At 48.5% G+C, this 22,041-nt stretch overlaps 1 protein-coding gene across 4 annotated transcripts in view; it reads left to right on the top strand.

The window, feature by feature from the left end:
* Positions 1–21,718, top strand: part of LOC108937741 (tensin-3-like) — a 31,490-nt gene extending 9,772 nt beyond the window's left edge. Inside the window, exons 11-27 of one of the 4 annotated variants that reach the window (XM_029253593.1) lie at positions 164–229; positions 476–580; positions 5,593–6,627; positions 10,124–10,269; positions 10,634–10,748; positions 10,946–11,026; positions 16,401–16,542; positions 17,090–17,451; positions 17,714–17,791; positions 18,000–18,131; positions 18,344–18,439; positions 18,966–19,043; positions 19,290–19,367; positions 19,955–20,123; positions 20,333–20,401; positions 20,492–20,521; positions 21,016–21,718. In XM_029253593.1, coding sequence (XP_029109426.1) covers positions 164–229; positions 476–580; positions 5,593–6,627; positions 10,124–10,269; positions 10,634–10,748; positions 10,946–11,026; positions 16,401–16,542; positions 17,090–17,451; positions 17,714–17,791; positions 18,000–18,131; positions 18,344–18,439; positions 18,966–19,043; positions 19,290–19,367; positions 19,955–20,123; positions 20,333–20,401; positions 20,492–20,521; positions 21,016–21,160 — 2,927 coding nt within the window. In that variant the 3' untranslated portion in view covers positions 21,161–21,718. Of the gene's footprint in view, positions 1–163; positions 230–475; positions 581–5,592; positions 6,628–10,123; positions 10,270–10,633; positions 10,749–10,945; positions 11,027–16,400; positions 16,543–17,089; positions 17,452–17,713; positions 17,792–17,999; positions 18,132–18,292; positions 18,440–18,965; positions 19,368–19,954; positions 20,124–20,332; positions 20,402–20,491; positions 20,522–21,015 lie in introns of all 4 variants that reach the window. The other 3 variants (XM_018757871.2, XM_018757870.2, XM_018757868.2) reach the window with 3 other exon arrangements.
* The last annotated feature ends 323 nt before the right edge of the window (positions 21,719–22,041 follow it).

Below are 22,041 nucleotides of genomic sequence, written 5' to 3'. Positions count from 1 at the left end.
CATTTATACCATCTCTACCACCTCAGCGAACAGGTTACGTCCGAAGTACGGAGAGCCTGGTTTCATTGGGGATCGAAACCTGGGGAAAAAAAAACTGTTAAACCGGAGGAATGCGCAGTCTGTTCTGTATTATTTCATGCTTTTCTCTCGCGATGTGCTGCAGATGCCCGATTTCCAGATTACGGGAAGGTCGAGCTGGTCCTGTCTGAGAGTCCCGAGAAAATACAAGGTACTCCGGTGCACTGGAGACGTGAGGACAGCAAAGCAATGTAGTCGGCACCAACGGGCCAAATAAAGATAAAGAGAAGCAAATGAATGGGCCAAATAAAGAGTTCATACAAGTGCTTTGTGCAAAACAGCTGCAGTATGAATTGAAAAAATCGAAAGTTGTGAAAGTTTTCCCGCAGCTGCTTCTGTGCAGCATCGTTTGCCTGCTGGGGCTGAGCTCCGGTTCTGTTTCGGTTCTGTTTCGAAGGATCGGATCACTGGAGGAACGTTCCCGACATCGCGGTGGACTACAACACGACCGACCCGCTCATCCGCTGGGACTCCTACCAGAACCTCAGCTGCGACGGGGAAGGTACAGCAACTGGTCATTTCTATTTTCTCTTTTGTATCTACGCCAACCATTTGGAAGATGCTGGAAGAGCTGGAACATGCAGGTGCTTTTTCGAGCCAAAAGGGAAAAAATATTAATATCGTTATAAATAACGAGACCGGCGTCTCTTGTCTTCTCAAAGCTTTGCGGGAAACGTATACGCACAAAACTGCTTTAGGGCCTGGGCAAAATAAACGAAATCTCAAAGGCTGTTGGGATTAGTCTGATAACCTCTTCCCGAAATGTAATGGTATATTGAACAAAAGTGACACGGTGATATGCGCTACGCTCACTTGTGGAGAGATGTGACCAGTTCATACTGGAGTTTATATTCGAGTCGTGGTCACCTGCTCAGGCTGGTTCTTGGTTGTTTGCGGAGGACGATCCTGGTCTGAAGTTCTGTGTGCGGTCAGACGAGCCCCTCTTGTGTAAACTTGGGGACTTTGCATATTAAGCAGTGGGGAAATCCCTATAGCAGTAACACAAATGTTAAAAAATATAAAATGACCTCATGCGGTGACATCCGAGCAAAGCGCAGCAACCAGACTGTTTATTATTGCTTATTTCTACGCGGCAACAATGTCGGGTGGCGGTGAGGTCTGCAGCTCCGGGGCACATTGCTCTTTGTATACGTGTGTGTACTTGTGCGCGCTGCTCTGACTCTGGTCTGGGTGTGTGTGTTTGTGCAATATTGAGGCCTAAGGACAGGGATGCATCATTTTCCATGTAAATGGTTTGGTTTTGTTCAAACTGGGTGTTGCCACCGCCACCTCAGCCACCCTCGCCGCCATGGCGACCACCTCTGCGCCTTCAGCGGGCATCTGGAGCTTTGGGGCGCTGTCCTACCCACAGCAGCCCTCCTCCCTCCTTTTGCCTCCCCTCCCGCCTGCACTCCTTCCCGCTCTTACTGCAGGCACTAGGAATAGAAATGACGGAGGCACGGAAAAATCTCTGTACCATTTCTCACGTGTGAATCGGGGACCGACCGGCCACAAGGATGAGTGCAGCTGCCACTCAGAGACACACGACAACCAAGGAAAAGGAAATTACCCGTTCTTTTTCCTCATACCTTAAATGATGTATTGTGAACACTTACCAGTGAAGAGAGCAAGTACAGATACAGTCTTCCTGAACTGTGGGAAGTGAGCAACAGGTTGGGACAAAATATATATACATACATACATACATACATACATACATACATACATACATACATACATACATACATACATACATACATACATACATACATACATACATACATACATACATACATACATACATACATACATACATACATACACTTTCAGAACCGCTTGTCCCATACGGGGTCGTGGGGAACCAGAGCCTACCCAGCAACACGGGGTGTAGGGCCAGAGGGGGAGGAGACACACCCAGGGCAGGACGTCAGCCCGTCGCAAGGCACCCCAAGCGGGACTCGAACCCCAGACCCACCGGAGAGCAGGACCTGGTCCAACCCACTGCACCACCGCACCACCGCACCCCCCTTGGGACAAAATAGTATCTAATAAATGAAATACAATAAAATAATCTAAAAATATATCAGACATATACCATAATGCCAGCATAAAGTGTTAAATGTATTTTGTTGGTTTAGGAGCTGCGATACACCGCAAAGTAGAGTGAGATGATAAATACAGAAAATGATTTATTTGCTTTGTAATTAACAGCGCAGGGCTTATGCATGTGCTCCACTGGATTAAGGGGATCATGAAACCTTTGGTTTTTGTATAAACACATGTCTGAGTTATGATTACAGCACAGTTTGGCTGCGTAACTCAGACCGATTTCTGCTGCGGTGAGGGACGGGTTCGGGCCCATGTGGCAGCGAGACACCGGTGTGAGAGCCCTGAAACAGGTGCGCGGGCCCACGGGGGTCTGGTGGGCCCACGACTCTGATGGAATTCGCCCAGGGCTCGCTTGCAGGTTGATGCTCTAGGCAGGGGTGTTGACGCTGAAACCGTGTCTCCTTTCAAACTGAGCTCATTCTGGAAACGGGTGACGTCGGGGAACTCAAAGTCACGGCTGTGGGAGCTGCTCTCGGAAATTTCAAGATTGCTGGTGCTGAAAGCCGAAGTCAACTGGAAAGGGAATCTGTTATTTTCTCCACTTGTTACTTTATGGGGAGTTAAAAAGAAGAAAGAACCTGGCAGCATCTCCGCAGTCAAAGGTCCGGCTGTTATTTCGGTTTGCGACTGAGCTGTCGCCTTTTTCTCTCAAACGACTCGTGTCTGACAGTGCAATATTTATGTTTTTAAAGTCCTGCTCTTTAGCTGCTCCTTCTTTTTCTTGCTGCGGTCCTTTCGTTTAGTTTGATCGAGGAGTCAAGGTTATAAAGTGACTAATACTAGAAAAGTGTTTGCCATCAATGGGCGGTCGTGAATTGCAGCGTTGCTGTTTATTCCATTAGGGTAATAAAAGCAGGAATAGAAATTCTACCCGAAAACGGAGGTTTATAAACATCTGCTTTCATACCAGTGTTAAATATGTCTCATGCCAGCATATAATTTTGTGATAACTGACGGCCAGCGGCCCAATAAGAGGGAGACTTTGCAGTAATTAAAGTGCAGCTTGGCCATTAAAAAAAGGATGAAAGAACATTGTTTTCCTCTCTTGATCTTCCCTTTTTCCTCTCTCCAAGTCTCCTCCTCCTTGCCTGTTCCCCGAAACACACACACACTCAGTCTCTCCCTTAGTTCAGGTTACATCTGCTCTAGGTTCCCACCCCTGCAAGGCCCCAGCTACATGTTTACATTCCTTCTTGCATATTCAACCTATCTGGGGTCTGCTGTGCACCTCACGCATCGCAGCGCTGCCCTCGCAATACTCTGAAAAGGATTCGCGTTTGGCTGACTCTTGCAAGGCCGGGTTTGAGGTCCCCTCCGGAACCTCCGTCGCTGTGGAGGTGCGAAGGACACACAGGCAGTCTACCTGCTGTGAGCGAGGAGGTGAGCGCCATGCGGAGGAGTAGATATATGTCTGGGTATGAGGAAGAGAGGGAAGGAGGAGGGAGGGAGAGAAGGAGCAGCCAACAGGTAAAGACATACTGGAAAAAAGGGGTAATAGTTGAGGAATCAAATGGGACATGTGATCAGGTCCAGAGAGGAATGAGCCAGCGGGTGATGGACCACTAGGGGTAGAGACAGAGAGGGAATGTAGGTGGCTGTAGGGACCGGGGGTCTCTGTCAGACTGCGCTGTCTAATGGTTATACCCGGAAGGGCCAGCTCATCTGCAGAGAATGTGTGATGGACAGACTGGAAGAGGTGTGACAGGTGTGTCATCGCTAGTGCATGTGATGGCAGCCCAGCGCCGTATCTGAATAGGGGCTGTTTTTCGGCTCATTATGAGTGTTTTCCTTGTGGCCATACTGTACATCTCATATTGCATAATGTTTGGCTTTATATTGGCTACTGCACTTTAGTCTAAAACAAGGTGAAGTGTACATATGCATATTTTAATAGCATACATGTATTTCAGTAAGCTCACACACACACATTTTCGGAACCGCTTGTCCCATACAAGGTCACGGGGAACTGGAGCCTAACCCGGCAACTCAGGGTGTAAGGGACACACCCAGGACAGGACACCAGTCCATCACAAGGCACCCCAAGTGGGACTCGAACCCCAGACCCACCGGAGAGCAGGATCCGGCCCAACCCACTGCGCCACCGCACCACCGCGCTCTACCTGTTTCATGAACACTTACCTCCAATTTAGACCTGTTCCCCTGATGAAGAAAGTCAGAGTCTATGCAATTTCGGAATCCTGGCTCACCCTGCCGATGGAGCTCGGCCCTCCTGACCACGGGAGCTGCTTTGCTTCCTCTAAAATTGCCTAAGAAGATTTGTCCTGGTTTTTATAGAAGGCTTGATGTAAACATATACGTGAGATGAGGTGTTAAACCGCCTGAAACACGAACAGTGGATATTGAACTCGTAGTAATGCGGCACGGTGGTGCAATAGGCGGGTCTGGGTTCGAGTCCCGCTTGGGGTGCCTTGTGGCGGATTGGCATCCTGTCCTGGGTGTGTCCCCTCCCCCTCCAGCCTTCCACCCTGTGCTTCTGGGATAAGCTTTGGTTTGCTGCGACCCTGCTTGGGACAAGCGGTTTCAGATTGTGTGTGTGATGGAAAAACTAATACATGATCAAAGCATATTTGCCGTGTTCTCTTGTTTTTCCTGTGTTTGCGTTTCCTGGAAGGGCCACACTCCGGGAGCATGCATATTTATCCATTTTATGTATTTCATATTTAGTTTGTGTATGTATTTTAAAACTCCATCTTCCAGCTTGATTAGTAGCTACTTTGTGTATCTGCCTGGTTTTAACAATTCGGTGAAAAGTTGTTTCTGGTCTAAACAAAAAAAATGGAGCTGTAACTTATTATATGGGCATCGTTTCTGCTGTTATTTGTTAACGCATTTATGTAACACTTTTCTCTGAAGTAACTATATAGCTGGGTAATTTTTACTCTGTCAGTTCAGGGTAAGTAACTTGGCCAACGGTATTTCAACAGCGTGCGGGATTCAAATCCCGCTCCTCTGAGTCCATAGCAGTGCCTCTATCCATCGTGCCACCTGCTGCCCCTGTTGCTGTGTGAAGTATTTTTTGCAAAAAAAAAAAGTAGCGGCTCTAAGTTATCCTTGGGCCAAAATCAGCTATCTGCACCTGCTTCTTGTCTCTCTAGAGCAGACATCCTTTATCAGAGATCAGAGCAGTGATCATCACCATCTTTCAGGTGCAGACACCTTTTGATCCGTGTTTCTTTCCATGACACAAGGCACCCAGGGTAATGGCAATAGTTTTTTTATCTCGAGGAGTTCTCCCCGACGAAAGGGCAAGATTAGGATTTCCGGCTTTGCGGAATCCGTGCGACGCCCTTGGGCCTGAGGGCCTGCTTGCAGATACCCTCCGTTGAAGTGTCAGCTGTCTCCACTGGGATGAGAGTTTGAAGCCCTCCGTTCTTGTCTTTTTAGTGCCGCACGTGCACGTCTCCCCTGACGCCACCTCGGGCACCAAAGTCAGGCAGAGGAATCGGGATGGATCCACGCCAGGACTGGTTGCGCTACAGGGCGTGCCGCAGGACGGTGCCTCGGATCACAGCAACCGCACCTTGAGCACCAGCAGTGACTCAGGCTTCTCCAGCGCCTCGGCGCAGACCGGCCGCCTTCCACGCTCCCTGTGCGGCCCCGGCAGCCGCGACGTGACCGAGTCGAAGAGACCGCCTAGCAGACCCGGGCCCATCGTTGGGATGTCAGAGCGTAGCCCTCCCACAAGGGGACAGCGTGCAACTGTCAACGGAGATCTCAGGAAAAAGCAGCAGGAGACAGAACTCCTGGATGAGGAAGTTCCTGCCCATGACCTGCGTAGCGTGGGCAGCATCGGCACGCTGTCCTCCGACGGGCCTTACTGCAGCTACCACAAGAGCAGCCAGAACTCCCTGCTGTCAGACGGCATTGGGAGCAACGACACCGGGACCGAGGACGGCTTTGAGCGGCCGTGCTTCCAGAGAAACGGCTCCGTCTCTCAGGATATGCATCCCCAGGCCTTCGGTGAGACAGGCTACACTACGCAGAGCTGGGTTCGCCATCAGCAGATGGTAGCCGCCCAGCAGTACCTATACTCGCCTTCGGAGGGCAGCACGCGGCTCTCTCCGGGAACACACGGCAGCCCGCATCGACCCAACGTTCCTCCAGATACGCCGACTCGAGGTAGCAGCAGCAGGGATGCCGTGCAGAGAGCTGGCAGCACGTTCCATCGCGATGCAACACGTGTGCACGCTTCGGATGAACTCAGCTCCCTCACTGTTGACATCGACCAGTCCATTGACCAGCTCAACCAGCTCATCATGGACTTGGACCCCACCTTCGTGCCTGTTTACACACAGTCTAGCTCAATTGGAAGAGACGGCATGGCTCACACTAATGGGTTGGCCAGTGGCCGCACCAACGGCATGAGTTACAGACGCTTAGATAGCGGAGGGACTGAAGCCCAAAATCCGTGCCAATCAGGTAAGATCACTGGCAGAGCTGAAGCACGCTGGTTCTTGGTTATGGTGGCAACCACTAACATCTGGATTTGATTTAATTGGCTGGTTGCCACAACTAACACAGCTTTGATTTTATTGGTTGGTGGTGGTGGCAACTAATACAGCTGTTATTTTATTGGCTGGTGGTGGTGGCAACTAATACAGCTGTTATTTTATTGGCTGGTGGTGGTTGAGGTTAACATGGTTTTTATTTTATTAGCTGGCAGTAGTGACAATGGTAAAATACTTTTTTAATGTTGCTGGAATAATAGAGATATCACCTTGTTTCATCTTTCAAAGCATTAATGAATCATGAGGTACATACTTTTGGGTGTAAACCATGTGTCGTTAACAACTGTTCCCAAAATTAGGCTGAAACACGCAAAAACTGTGCTAAGCACTTGGCGGTATATGAGAGATTTTGACAAAAAGCTCAGGTGCGGAGACGCGTTTAGGCCCGTCTGTCCAGGACTCTTTGAGCGTAAAAACTGAGACTGGATCTTCCTCTGTAGCACGACTAAATTACCGAACAGCGTACTGCTCTGTATTTGGAGGAGCTTGAACAGCAATTCGCCCCTATACTCATGAGCTTGTAACCTAAGCGATGAGTTGAAGGATCTTTCTAGTGTGATCTGCAGCTCAACACCTGTTGCACAGAAGCAGCAGGTGCCGTTCCTTCTGCGAGGAGACGGGCTGAGTTTACAGCAGCTCGGAAGAAAAAAAACCTTGTGACCAATACAGCAGGGGAAAATGCCAAATTCGTCCCTTTTTTTTGTACGCTCAACTATGGTAGGCACTGTGGCAAGAGGCCACGAAACAAGAGTTACACAAACCGAGTTTGTTGAGGTGGGCCGGAGAAGGCGGCGGCAATGCTGACCGCGTGCGCTGCTGTTGGAACCTGTTCTGCGATGTGTAAGTGTGGCGCTTGTCCAAGCGAACCGCACAACGTCCACTCCCTTCGTCTGGACGCCCTGAGTCAGATAACAGCTCAGCATCCGCACTGTCAGCTCACTTAAAAGTATTCATTTGGCAGCACAAGCGGGTAATTATAGCTCCGCCATTTCCTGTCATTCTCAAAAAATTGCTGACATTTTCTAGCCACTGATGCAAAGTTTCTTTTTTTTTGGACTAAGGACATCATTTCATCTGATGAATGCGGTATGAATGTGCTAAACTGATAAGTGCCATATTCTTCAATTTGCCTCTAGTTTCGAGCAGAGTAAAAAAATATAAAAACCCATCTATGTGTTAAATATATTCCGTTTATTGCCGGACATTTAATGTCTAAAACTTTACGGTTCCGCTGCCAAAGCGCGATGCGAAAATAGTCAGATTTCAATGTAACTGTCGTTCGGTTACCTCAGGAGTTCTTATGAGGAGTGCAAGAATAATTTAAAAGCACCTATTGGCACAAGCCTGTGTGTGGCATAAATGGGACCATGAGGGTCACCGCATGAAATGTTGGAAAAGCGAAGGTCTGTGTGGGCCTGGGGGAGGTAGCGGCTGTAACGTTTCAGCTGCCAGATGTTATCGTTTACATCCCATTGAGGGTATTGATTCGAGGCCCTACTGAGGAACCCCGAAAGAATGCTTTAGAAGCCAGCAACTCCAGCTGTCACTCGAGTGTGCCGAGGACGACCCCTGGCCTTCAGCTGTAATCCATACGACATACCGCACTGTTCCACCATGATGCGCACTATGATTCATCGGATCTCCGCTATTCTTTTGTAGATCCTGTGTTGCGCATTGTCAATAGGCTTCTTTGAAGTAGCTGAAAGAGACCAGGCCCTGGATATTAGTGTCCACATTTTCTGACCACGGCGACATACCTCAGTGAAGTAGAGTATTGTTTAGACTCATCTTTTCTTTGAATCCCACATCTTCACTGTGACTGCCATTGAGCAAAAAGGTTATGAACAAGATTCTTAGACATGGTTTGCACAGTTTTGCTCACCATAATTCATAAGGAATACCCAGAGAAAACTTCCCATCCCAAGTAGAATCATGAAAGAACTAGATAAATTAATTGAACTATCGCTTCAGAGCTGCATGATGACCGTCAGCAGCGTTAGCCGTCATTGAATACCCACCTGAGAAAAGCAGAAGGAAGCTGGTCAAACGCTTCATGTACGGTGTGGTTTGTGAATTTCCATTAAGAGCATTGCCTGTAGGTATAATATTTCCACGCAGGATTTTTTGAGTTAGGTTTGTGGTTGTAGTTGGGGTTAAGGTTGTGCTTGGGGTTGGCTTGTGGTTGGTTAGGAGTATGGTTGTGCTTTGCTTGTGTGCCGTTGCACAAGATTTGCATTTAAAGAGTTTCTTTGGAAACTGGTTCCACGCAATTCTTTGTTTTCAGGTTGTTGCTATGATACTTGAAATTGATCCCTCCTGTTGGGGTGTTTGAGGTTTGACCGACACAAGAGTATTTTCCTGTGTTTCTGTTCTCTCGGCTAACACGGGATAACTGCTTCTTGAATGAAAGGACGTTCCACAGAACTTGCTCTTAGAACACGACCAGGCAGACACGTTCACGAGCAGCTGTAGACGGACATGGAGTCCTCAGTTTGCTGGATGTCTGTAGAGAGACTGCCATTCGTTGTCTTTTTCGGGGTTTAGTTGCAGTGTGACTTTTTGTGTGCTCATATTTTTCATACTTATTTGCCTGATGCTGTTCTCCACAGCAACTTGCAATGAGTTACCCCTTTATACTGGTCATTTTTACTCTGATTAAGGGCACTGCAGCGAGAAGTGTGATTTGAACCTTGGACCTTCAAGTGCAGCGGTTCTAACCATTATGCTACCTCCTGCCTCCAGCTAAGGGTTAGGAGCTTTTGAAATATTTGGAGGGATGTGTTTTGAAGGACTCGACCGGTAACCGTGGAGAAGAAAAGAAAGTAAAAAATACAGCATGTAAGTGTGAGGCGGAATTAAAATAGAATATAAATCATAGTGGCAGAGGGCAGTCTATTAGTTAGGCATGTAGTCATGCAATGTCAGGGTTAGGGTTTGAATTTTGTTGCACCACACCTCATCGAGGTACTTATGAATTCTTCAGTAACAATAACCTGCTATCAATTAAACAACTAATCATAACAATAATTTCAAGTCAGCAGCCCCTATATCCGTGTAAGTAGTCCAGGCAGTTAAGGCTCTGTGTGAAGCGTGTGAAGGTGAGTTGTTTGTCAGAATTTCAAAGGTTCTTCTATTTAATATGGTAGCCTTTAGTTGAGAAGGTCCATTTCCATCTGCTCACAAACAGCTCCCTGTTTGTCACCCCCTCTTTGCTAAACAATGCCGTCATTTGCTCCATCTCCAAAGCTGATGGCTATAATATCCTCTGTAAAGTTAGTACAGCTTTCCAACGCAAAACTCCACTACTGAAGGTGAGGTAAAAGTGAGTGTATGACTGGAACCATTCTCTGTTGTTGCTCACACACTCTGTCCTCGAACCCTCTCCCTTCTCTCTCTGGGCATCTTAGCCAGTGACGTCGGACGGGACAGGAAATACAGCCCGAGTCGCCACGATGGGGTCGCTGACGATGCGGGACTCCGCCCCTCCGGATGGGGCTCAGGGGAGGAGCTTCGGAACTCGCCCGTCTGCAAGGCCAGTCAGATCACCTTACAGGTACGAGACCAAAACCCTCACCCCTCACCTGCTGCTCCCAGCAGTCCCTCACACTGTCAGGGATGTTCCCCCTTCCTAGCAGGAGCTTTCCCACCAGCACTTTTTCTGTGATACAAGACGATGCAAAATATGACATATGAGAACTGCGTACCTGAGACTTCCCTCATGCAGCACTTGCTATTGCACAAACAATTGTGATGATGCCCCTCCGCAGATAAGCGCTCCATGAGTCAGGGCCAAAGGAGGACTCAGACACGCATGTGGCGTGTTGGTGTGGAAATATCGACATGTGTGATGCATGTGGGTGGACTTCAAGGATTTTTCTCACTCTGTGAGTTTGTGTGTGTGTGTGTGTGTGTGTCAGCCCGACCGCGTGGACAACAGATACAGGAGTGAGGAGGCGAAAGGCAGGGTGCCAGCTATCAGTGAGGTCGTTCCCCCTACGCCGGCCTTCCCGTTCCCACCACCCACGCCCTACGGTGAGAAAACACACACTATCAAACCCACGCAGAACCATCCAGTCAATGCTGATGCTACATAATCTGTGTTTGTTATGCATTTGTACATTCACTTCATATTTAAATGACCTTCTTGTTTATGTGCACGTTTTATGACATCATATCACTGATAGTAAAAGGGGAGATGTATGATAGAAGGTCTCCACTCTTTTCACCAGTGAGGGACCACTTTGACTTTCCCCACGTCACCCAGTCCCCTCAAGGCAACCCTGCATCTGGGCCGTACAGGACGCAGCTCGGTGAGTCGCCGCATCCTCGCTCGTGCAACAGCCACAAAGACCGGACCTCAGCTTGCGTTTGCTGTGGGCCGTGACCCCACGCTGCCGTCGGTCGCCTCCAGCGTGTTACGAGAGCGCAAGGAAACTGCAGCACCGATGTTCCTCAGGTGGACGTGTGTCTTCTGGAGACAAGCCTGTCTGTAGGACCAGTGGCAATCAGTCACACTTTGTGCGGGTGTGTTAGGGTGTGTTAGGGTGTGTGAGGGAGTGTGAGGGCGTGTGCCTCTTTGTAATATAAAACACTTGTGAGTCATGGCCAGTCCTTTATTACCTGGAGCCTTAAACTAGATCCTGCCTTTTAAGAACTTTATGGAAGTCATCAGAGGGAGGGATTCTTTTGAGGTGAAGTGCATTCAGTCACCCAGTCTGGAGTGTGTGTGTGTGTGTGTGTGTGTGTGTGTGTGTGTGTGTGTGTGGGTGGGTTGTGAAACGCGCATTACGCTCCATAGCACCCTGTGACGAGCTCACACATTCCTCTGGGATTTTCCAGTCATCCTGTCTAGCAGTATGTGTGTGTGCATTCTTTTTGGAACCTGGGTGCGGCGTGTGAGCCAGCGGACAAGGAAGGAGAACATGGGGTTCATGAGGTATCGTTATTATACTATTATTAGGGATCGTTAAATGTGCTGCTGTTACCCGAGACCTGTCAGGTGTAGCTGTCGGTCGCCACGCGCGGAGAGGGCGAATTGCGCTGCACAGTGTGTGTCGCCGGTTCGTTCAGCTGAACAGTCCTTGCGTCGGACCTCCAACCTTTCTCTCTATGCTGGCAAAGAAGACACCAGCAGGTTCCCCCTGCAGGCTCACTGCGGCCCCCCATGCGTTTGTTCTGCGATTCCACCAGGATGAACAGTAGTCTGGATGTCTGAACTTCTTTTTATATAATGACGGATCTATGCAGGACTTCCGCCGTAATCCGAAAATGAACTTTTGGAAACGCAGACTGTGTTTCCCGGCCTGACCGCGGTGACCACGGTACGCTGCAGGTCTTACGTCCATGGAGGAATTTTTTTGAAGGACGTGTGTAATTCTGGGGGTTTTAATGCTCGTCCTCAGAATGGACAACCCACGGGTAGTCCGGCATCGGCCACCGTTCTTCACTATATTTTCGCTCGGCTTGTGTCCAAGGGTAGAAGGAGCGGATGTTTCTTTTCTGCGAATGAAGCATAAAATATCCCTCCAGAGTCAGTCCAAAGTGCATAATGTCTCACACATTTTCCATGGAGTTTTTACTAGATACAGGCAGGCTTTTACATTTAATCCACTTGTAAAATTCTGAATTTGACAAAAATTGGAATTGTTTGCCGAATGTATAATTTCCGTAAACTAAATATACTTGCATTCGTATGTGGAAGACCAAATAAAGGTAATTTATTTCACCAAGTGGAAATATTGCCCACATTAAAGATGAGATTTCCACAGATCTCATAGCAGGCTTATTAAACTTGCAATCTGGGTGAAAACAGTCCATGTAGTTATAACAATAATTACTAATTATGCAGAAAAAGCTGACACGCTTTGGTGTAAGTTCTTTAAAATGGACTTTTTCCACAGTCCAGCTGTGTTGGGGAAGCGGTGGGGGATGTTACGGTTGGGCTGCTGTGTAAGAGGGACCAGAGAAGAGATGGAGAGGCAAGGCATATACTTCAGCAGCTCTTCTTGGAAACAGGTCGTTGATGTGCACAGGTGACCTCCGACCTCTGACAGTGCCCTTTGACCGGGGAACAGATTGCAGAGGCCGAGGGACAACGGCAAGCAGCCGCTGAAAGGCAAGCAGCAGGGGCCTCTAGAGGTGCCTGCGACACGGACAACGCGGGCCGGGAACACGGCGAGCCAGAACAATGAGGAAACCGTTTTCCATCTGGACGCCGGAGAAATGGGGGGACGGCCGTCCAAACTGCTGCCTTTATGACTTCATTCACCTCCTCCTGCCGTGCTGAATTCACTGGCTGGGGCTTGAGGAGGAGAAGAGCGGAGGGGAGGGGAGGGGAGGGGAGGGGATGGAACAAATAGGAGTCTGGTGGCACAAGCGACGCACCTCACTCTGCGCTTTTGCGGAACCTGGCTGACGGGCTCGGAAGCTCCCGCGGCGCTCGACCTGGAGCTTCTCCCTTCTTCCGCCATGACCAGCTCCCTGGGTATGTAGACCCGCATGCCTCTCCTGCACATAGCGCCGCCAGGCAACCTGAGCCAGAGCGAGGGGGCGATGGCGAGGAGCGAAGCGCGTCTAAAGACGCGCAAGCCGTGAGCCGCGAGAGCCTCGGGCCACGGAGCCGAGACGCACCCTTTCCAGCAGGAAGGCCGTGCCGCTGCTCAGCGGGAAATACAAATAGTGCCCTTCCAGGGATGGACACTAGGGCTGAGACCAGCAGCACAGGTGAGTCCTCCCTATCTGCACCTGCTTTAAGAGCTGGAAACGGCTGGGGATGAGCTGAGCGGCGATGAGGTGCGGCTGATATTTCGAGATCGGAAAAGTTCGTTGACATCCTTTAGAGTTTGTGGCTCTGGAGACGTATTTCTGCTGAAGGTATTCTCTTCATTTGCTGTGCTGTTAGGGAGCGGCGTAGCGATGCGTTGTGGACGTGTGGTTTCCTCTTTACCGGTGCCCTTCGCTCCCACCAGCTGAAGGGGGTTTTAGAGCAAAGAGCTCGGGAGTCAGACCTGCTTCTTCTGTTTCCCGCTGAATGACTGAAACTGCGAACGGTCTCTGTTACCGTGGTATTTTTTAACTTAGACACTGTAAAGGCTGTGCCCAGAATGATGCTGCCACTGTACAGATGGAATTAATGTAAATATATAAACTAGCACATTTTTGTTGCTACCACTACTAGTTACTTTTACGACTTCATGTCATAAGAAGTAATAACTGATAGAAGTAAATATACAGTTGTCACTTTTGTACATGAGTAAAGGAAGGAGGGGGGGTGTAGCGGGTTTGGCCGGGCCCTGCTCTCCGGTGGATCTGGGGTTCGAGTCCCGCTTGGGGTGCCTTGCAATGGACTGGCATCCCATTCTGGGTGTGTCCCCTCCCCCTCCAGCCCTGCGCCCTGTGTTGCCGGGTTAGGCTCCGGTTCGCCACGACCCTGCTCGGGACGAGCGGTTTCAGCCAGTGTGTGTGTGTGTGTGTGTGTGTGTGTGTGTGTGTGTGTGTGTGTGTGTGTGTGTGTGTGTGTAAGGGAAGGTAAGCAGGGAGGCCTGTTCATAGCTGTGTGTGCAGGGCTTGACTTCCCCCCCAGTGAAACTAGAGTGGTCAAACAGCAATGACTTGTTTTCTGTTTACTGCTTTGACAACCCGGTCGTTCTCTGGGATCCCGCGTCCCCATAAAGCGCTTCAGGAGCGCCGTCCTGAACGTTTGCTGGACCCGTTTGCTCGCATCCCGCCAGTCGGTTTGAGCATCACAGCCTCTGCATCTCTAAGCTCACAGGACCTCTCGCGTCTCTCCTCCTTGGTGCCGGAGCTTCTCTGCTTGTTTTCCGTTTATTCAAACCCTGGAGGACTCCAGTGGAATTGTGAGGTCAGATCAGAGGCGCAGAAGTCTCTGACATGTTTGTTTTCTCACCAGCGGCTGCGGCGCTGAGCGCTAAATGACTTTCCACATGTAGGCCCGATGAGGGGCGCGGGGTGAGGTAAGCACTCCCACGTCTGGATGCTCATTAGAGGCAGTCTGGCTGGACGGCTGTACGTCTGCAGGTCTGCGACGCCGCGGCTGCCATCTGGAACGCGTTTGCCGCTGTGTTTAGAAAGTGCCAGAGGGGATTTGGAACTGCTTGGAGTTTCCGTGGAAACCTCACGGAGGAGGGGGACGGCTCACTGCGTCTCTCCCGCTGTGCATTTATAGTGGAGCATTTCAGGTTAAGTATCTTACTTAAGGATAGGAGAGGAGGTGCCTCCTGGGTCTTGTGTAGGTAACAGTGAAGGTGCAGGTGTGTATCCTTGCAGACCCCATGGTCTCTCCAGCTCATTCGAGAGGAGCAGATTCGTTTTCCATTTAAACTCCCTTTGCCAATTTGGACATGATCTCCCCGTCACCTTGTCTCAGTGCTGAGACTTAATACGAGAGGCCACTGGGGTCACGTGCGCAATGTCTGAGACACAGAAGCCAGATGGTAGCCATGGGTAACCACATGATGGTGTGGTAAACAAGGGAGCGAGACATTACCTGAGGAATGCAAATAGTGGGTGCAGTCATCTTTCTACATGTAGGGAAGGCAAGTCTGAGGAGACCCTTCCTTCACATCCTTCGCAGTCTGATCAAGTCTCTACCTGTACTTCACACTGCAGAGTTCTGAGCGAGAGAGAGAGAGAGAGTGTGTGTGTGTGTGTGTGTGTGTGTGTGTGTGTGTGTGTGTGTGTTTGTCTATGATTGCCCTGTGATGGATTAGTGTCCCATACAGCTTGTACCCTGCCTCATACCCTTTACTTCCAGGATAGGCCTCGGAACACCATGACCCAGAACTGGACAAGTGGTTATGGATAATAGATGAATGGTTCTACAAAAGGCTGGATTTAGCTACAATAAATAAAACATACTTTGTAAGATGCCTTATTTTGTATACTTTTATTAATTTTGAGCTTTATTGAAAAAGAAAACTAATCGAAACAATGAAAATAAAAATGTCTTCTGTCTACAAACCCCTATTCATTGCCAACTGACCGATTCATCCCATAAACATATGCGATGTTTCTCGTCTGGCCACCCAGGGACACCAGACAAGAGCTGTAAATACGGTGGCAGGGAATTAAACCGTGGTGGTACCACACTATTATTCTGTCTGGATGCTCTTTACTGCTTTCTGCTGGCTCGATGCGTAAACAGAGGACATGCTTGCTCTGCTACAGACAGAAATTTTGGGAAACATATATAAGTGAAGTAAATTTAATTTTATTTAAAAGAAAAAAATTCGAAAGAAAAACGTAGCTTCAAAATTTCACGTCAGCTGTTTATAACGTGAGTAGGCAGTGCACATTTTTTCCATAAGAATCACATCAGACCTCCCACTTGCCACTGATGGTGTATCTCTGATTTCTCCAAGGAAACACACACGTCACACTCACACGTTACCAGCAATCGAAGGTGCAGAAGCGGGGCAAGCTGCAGGTGCTCTTAGGCTGAGCTGGCTTACAAACGCAAAACCGTGAAAAGCTCTGGAATGAATGGAAACTATTTTGAATCAGTGTATGACTAAGGAGCCGTAATCAGTGCAGATCACTTACTGCTAACGGTGGAGACGTCCATGTCCATAAGGACCGTGCACCGTGGTATTTCAGATCCATGAAAACCAGATGGGTGGGTTGCTGGGTCTCATGACGTAAATTCTGTTTCATGTTCCTGCTCAGAGTCCAGGGGATACCTGGAGAACCCAGGTCACGGCTCCTTGACCCCGGACGTCCCCGTGTCCTTCTCTTTATCACCCACCCAGCGGCCCCTGGTGTCCATGCACTCTGTATCCACAGACAATCTCCTTCCATGGTCAGAAAGGTACTGCCAGTCAAAGAGAACTGGTTCCACATCAGCTCTACACATGGTGTTATTAATATATCTTCTGTGATTTTAGGTGACACTTTTTTTTGTATTTATTGCCATTTGACTATGTATAGGAGTACAGAAGATATGAAATATGGTTTTTGCCAGTCCAGGTGTAACATAAATCAACCTGGAACTGCAGCACATGGCAAATATAGTTCACATGTCTAAATAAAGACCAATTACAAACACACAATATAAAAACAGATATGATAATAAATAGTTAATAATAAGTAGAAAATGAATTAACATGACTTTTCACTTGGCTATATAGTACACTCTCCTTAGAATACAGTGCAGATGTAATGATTTATAGATCTGTGGTAAAAATTAGTGTCGGTGTGATAGGATGCAGTTTTCTACATGATGGCATTTACCCTGCCTTACCATGTTTCTCAAAACAAGGGGGCAGTATTTGGCACATCTGTGCTTCGTGACTGTACTGCTGTGGTCAGTTTGAAAGTGGACGGTCATGGTTTCTATTTGGTGGTCTCACCTCCAGGGCTCTGCAGAGCCACCAGTCTTCCCACGGGGGATTTGCCCCAAAGACGACTGGTCAGCACCAGCACGGCTCTCCTGGCCTGTACCACAGCACCCCTGGCTGCCAGAGCTCCCCGAGGGCGGTCAAGGGCGGGCCGGCTGCCAAGTACCCCCAAAGCCGCAGCCCAGGTCAAGGCTTCGAAGACCACGACGGCTCGTGTTCCCGGAAGGTGGAAGTGACTCTGAATGGGGGCCTGGAGTTGCCACCGCTGCCGGAGAAGAGGAGGGTCTCTCAGGGCGAGCAGTCCCTGGGCTCCACCTCCCCGGCCCCCAGCGGTTTCTCCAGCCCCCCCAGCGCAGGCTTCATCGGCACACCAGCGTCAGGTACGAACCACCACCGCAGCCCGTCCCACTCAGAATCATCCCGGATCCAGCATCCTCCACAGAATGCGACAGATTAAGATATGCACTTGACAATGTTAATGCACATGCTCCGCCCCCTCTCCTAGCAGACTCCTTCCTGATTGGTTGGGATCTTGCGCCAACTGTGTGTGTTTCATTTTCTCAAATGTGTTTGTGCATCTATGTGCAATTTTCTTCGCAGTTAATACAGTTTTTGTCTGTATCTTCCGTCGCTATGCTCCAGATGGCAAGCAGGAAAACGCTAAGTTTGTACAGGACACGTCAAAGTTTTGGTACAAACCAGACATCTCGCGGGACCAAGGTGGGCAAACATTAAGACTCACAATATCCGTAATGTATGAAGAATAGACGCCTATTCAGCGCAGTCTGGTTGCTAGAATGGTTTATGACACAGATTCGATGTCTGTAATATGTCTTGTACACTTGTTTTATTGTGCTGTAACGATATTTCAAGTGTGACATCATTAAATTTCTGACCTTATGAATTCCTTGACATTTTGACCCCACAGCCATCGCGCTGCTAAAGGAAAAGGAACCGGGCTCCTTTATTGTTCGGGACAGCCACTCTTTCCGGGGGGCTTATGGGCTGGCCATGAAGGTGGCCGCGCCCCCTCCCACTGTGCTGCAGCAGAGCAAGCGAGGTAGGCCCCTTTACGTGGGTGACAAGCAGTAAGTGGGTGAAGAGCACCCCCTTTCAGCATTACAGCAAACTGCAAGTTGACTTTGAAATGTACCAGTCTGAGGGTTTGGATGGATGGATGGATGGATGGACAATATCTGGACATTTAATTTCTAACTCTAGTCTTGCCCACTTGCCCTCCATTCCCACTGGGCTGCACGCTGCCTCCTGCAGGCGGAGATCTGTCCAATGAGCTCGTCCGACACTTCCTGATTGAGTGCACGCAGAAGGGCGTGCGGCTGAAGGGATGCCCCAACGAGCCCTACTTCGGCAAGTGCTCTTTTTTTGATCCTTTGCTCCGCACTTCGGCTGACACTAGGCTGCATCTCTGTGCGCTATTGCTCTCCCTTTTTGTACTCTGGTAAACACAGCATCTCCCCTCACTTGTGGAAGGGTGAAGTATTTGTAAATGGTGAGGCTGAAAGCTGCGTCATCCATTGCAGAGAGCGGAGTACACGTTTCTCTTAGCTGTTTTGGTTGCGGTGATTTGGATGAAATGGCGGAGCCACTCCTGTTCCCAAATCAGTTTGAATGACTAACACTGAAGCACCAATAGTGATATTCGTATGAAGGAAGAACAAAGTATTTTCTTGCCAAAATCAGGTACAAATGAACTCTAAAAAAGTCTTTGTCGGTGTCACACTTGGCTGGGTACACCACTGCTATACAGCAATAAAATTTTAGAGTATCAGAGCATCCGAGGATGTCTGCCGCTGTTTGTGTGTGCGGTGTGTTGATCAGGTGTGTGATACTGGTGATCAGGTGTGTCTAACATTGTGTTGCTGTACGTGTCCAGGCAGCCTCACCGCCCTGGTGTGTCATCACGCCATCACCCCGCTGGCTCTGCCTTGCAAGCTCATTATACCCGAGAGAGGTGAGCGCCCTCTGCTGACCTGCTCACCGCCATGTCTCTGTCTCCACGGGTTCGAGTTCTCGGATCGCGTCTCTCCGTCCACAGCATTTTTATCCCCTGGTGTCACTGTTCACAGATGTTGGCCCACGTTGGCTTTGTGTGGGAGGCCGTGCTGTGTTTGTCGGGGAGGCGCCGAGTCTCTGACCTCGTACCTTCAACCCGTCCTTAAGCTGGACTTGTCCCCCCGATGTGTCTCCTCTGTTGCAGATCCCCTGGAGGAGGTCGGAAATTCCTCGTCTCAGACGGCAGCCAACTCAGCTGCCGAGCTGCTGAAGCAGGGAGCTGGTATGCGAGCTCGGTGCCAAAATCTGTCTTTAAGTGAATCAGAGAAAACGAATCAAGGTCAATTCTGAGCGAACCCTGTCTGCAATGGTTATTACTGCAGATCCTGCAGGTTCTTCTTCTGCTGATATTCCCTGTTTGCAGTGACTTTTTAACATGCAACTTTGCAGAAGTTATGTCTTGATCAGAACCGAAAAAAACTTCAGTGCCAGTTTACAATGGAGACGGAGAAATACACACACACACACACACACACACACCTTCTGAACTGCTTGTCCCATATGGGGTCGCGGGGAACCGGAGCCTAACCTGGCAACACAGGGCGTAAGGGGGAAGGGACACACCCAGGACGGGACGCCAGTCCATCGCAAGGCACCCCAAGCGGGACTCGAACCCCAGACCCACTGGAGAGCAGGACCTGGTCCAACGCACTCTGCCACATGCTCAGTAATTTTAAATATCTGTGACACAAAGTCAAACAGGCAATGTGCTCTTTACCTGTTTTGAAGTATCACTGAGTTGCTGTAACTTGTGCAGTTTCTTTTGAAATCAATAAAGTGTCTGTCTGTCTGTCCTTTTCTCCTCTGCAGCCTGTAACGTGTGGTTTCTTGGCTCCATGGACATGGAGTCACTGACTGGCTACCAGGCGGTGCAGAAGGCCACCAGCATGACCCTAAGCATGGACCCACCACCCACCTCCACGGTAGTCCACTTTAAGGTCTCCACCCAGGGCATCACCCTCACGGACAACCAGAGGAAGTAAGGGCTGCCATGGTTGTGACCTCTGACCTGTTGGGAGAGAGGGGGGTACACATATCTGCTTGACCACTCAAGACGGGCTGCCTCTATGCTACTGTTGTCATTCAAAGGCCAAGCTGTACACCGTCCTAAGGTGCGAGAAGCAAGAGCTCATGCTACAAGAAGTGTAGAACACGCAAAATCCAATACCTCCATTTCTCTCTTTTCAGGCTCTTCTTTAGGAGGCATTATGCTGTGAGCACCGTGATATTTTGCGCCTTGGACCCTCAGGATAGGAAGTAAGTGGAGACGTCGGTGAGAGTGTAGCGTTGAGCACAGCGGGGTGACTTCAGCTCACAACCTTTTCTCCTTTCGTGTGTCCTGTGCAGGTGGACAAGAGACGGATGTTCCTCGGCAAAGTAAGTGTTTCCGCTCATGGGCCTCAAAGTGCAAACATTTTCCAGTTTTTTCCATTTATTTTTGGTCTAATTCTCATCAATTTCCTCAACATTTCTCTCTGCAGCAATGTAGCCATAGCCTGTATTTAATCACTGAGCCAACAGATGACAGTAAAGAGCACCGAAACTGAATAGTTAGTGTAGTTTCTCATTTAGTGTAAGTATATCCGAAAATTTTTTAGAACCTGACCTTTGTGGAAATTGAGGGTGTCTGTATTATTCAGATTTTTTATGATGACTTAGTGGTAAAAGTGACTTCAGAGTTACAAACAAAACGAGTTATGAACAGACTCGGGGCCCCGGCCGCACTCATCAGTTGAGGAGCAGGTGTACATCTAGTCATACATTTTTGAAAAGCAGTTTACACAAGGTATATAGAGTTTTAGTTTGCGGGCTTGAATCAAGTGGGTTGGGAATCAAACGCAAACTAGAGCCTATTTATCTCGAACCCACAGGATCTTTGGGTTCGTGGCGAGGAAGAGCGGCAGCGCCACGGAGAACGTGTGCCACCTCTTCGCTGAGCACGACCCCGAGCAGCCGGCCAGCGCCATCGTCAACTTCATCTCCAAGGTCATGATTGGATCCCAGAGGGGCAAGTAGGGCAGAGTTAGAGGCCCCAGTGTCCCTGAAGCCCCTACATCGTAATCCTCTCTCCACCACACAGCTTGAGTACAGGACCCCCCACAGGGATCAAACAGAGGCCGTTAATTCCCTTTGTCTATAATGTTGTGTACATTTCCATATATTGCCTTCTTATTGTACTTCTTTTATTTTTAATTGAAAAATCCCACCTAGAGGGAGTCTGGCCAAATGTACGGACCTATCTGCCCTGAATTACTCCAATAAAATTACTAGCTGTAGAAAGGGGCTAAAAAAGGAAAAGAGAGAATCACTTTGCATAAAAGCATGAGGTAAGCAATGCAGCAATGTCGAAAGAACATTTGTGTTAATTCCTGCATTTACTGCTTTACCATTTCTTCCATAACATAAATTCAAATGCATTTCATTTGTACAATATACTGAATGGCAATGTAGCTTTATTTAAAGAACTGAGGATATGAAAGCGCTTTCAAAAAGTACTCTAGTTTATATTTGGTCTTTTTTGTAAAGTAGGTGGCACTATGTACAGTAAACATGTTTCTTTTTCATGCTGCTAGAAACTCCTCCTAAATTCAGTTTTGTCAAGTGTGTTTCAATGTCATGTATAAAATAAAATCTATCAGTTCCTTTTTTTTACCTTATATAAACATCAAAGTATTTTTATATTTAAACTCTTAATATATTTTATCAATCCATGAAATTGTTTTGTTCAGATTCAAAACATTAGCTGAGTACATAGATTTTTTTTATAAGTATATCACAGTATTCTACTTCTATTTAACTGATTTTATAACCATTTATATGTGCTATATATCCAAACGTTTTATATTTTTCATTGTATATTTTGAAAGGGTTGTATTTTCATTCAGTTGTATTGAGTA

The sequence above is a fragment of the Scleropages formosus genome, chromosome 7, assembly GCF_900964775.1.
Source record: "Scleropages formosus chromosome 7, fSclFor1.1, whole genome shotgun sequence".
Lineage (NCBI taxonomy): Eukaryota > Metazoa > Chordata > Actinopteri > Osteoglossiformes > Osteoglossidae > Scleropages > Scleropages formosus.
The sequence above is the reverse complement of the archived record's forward strand: the minus strand, read 5'-3'. Positions and strand labels throughout refer to the sequence as shown.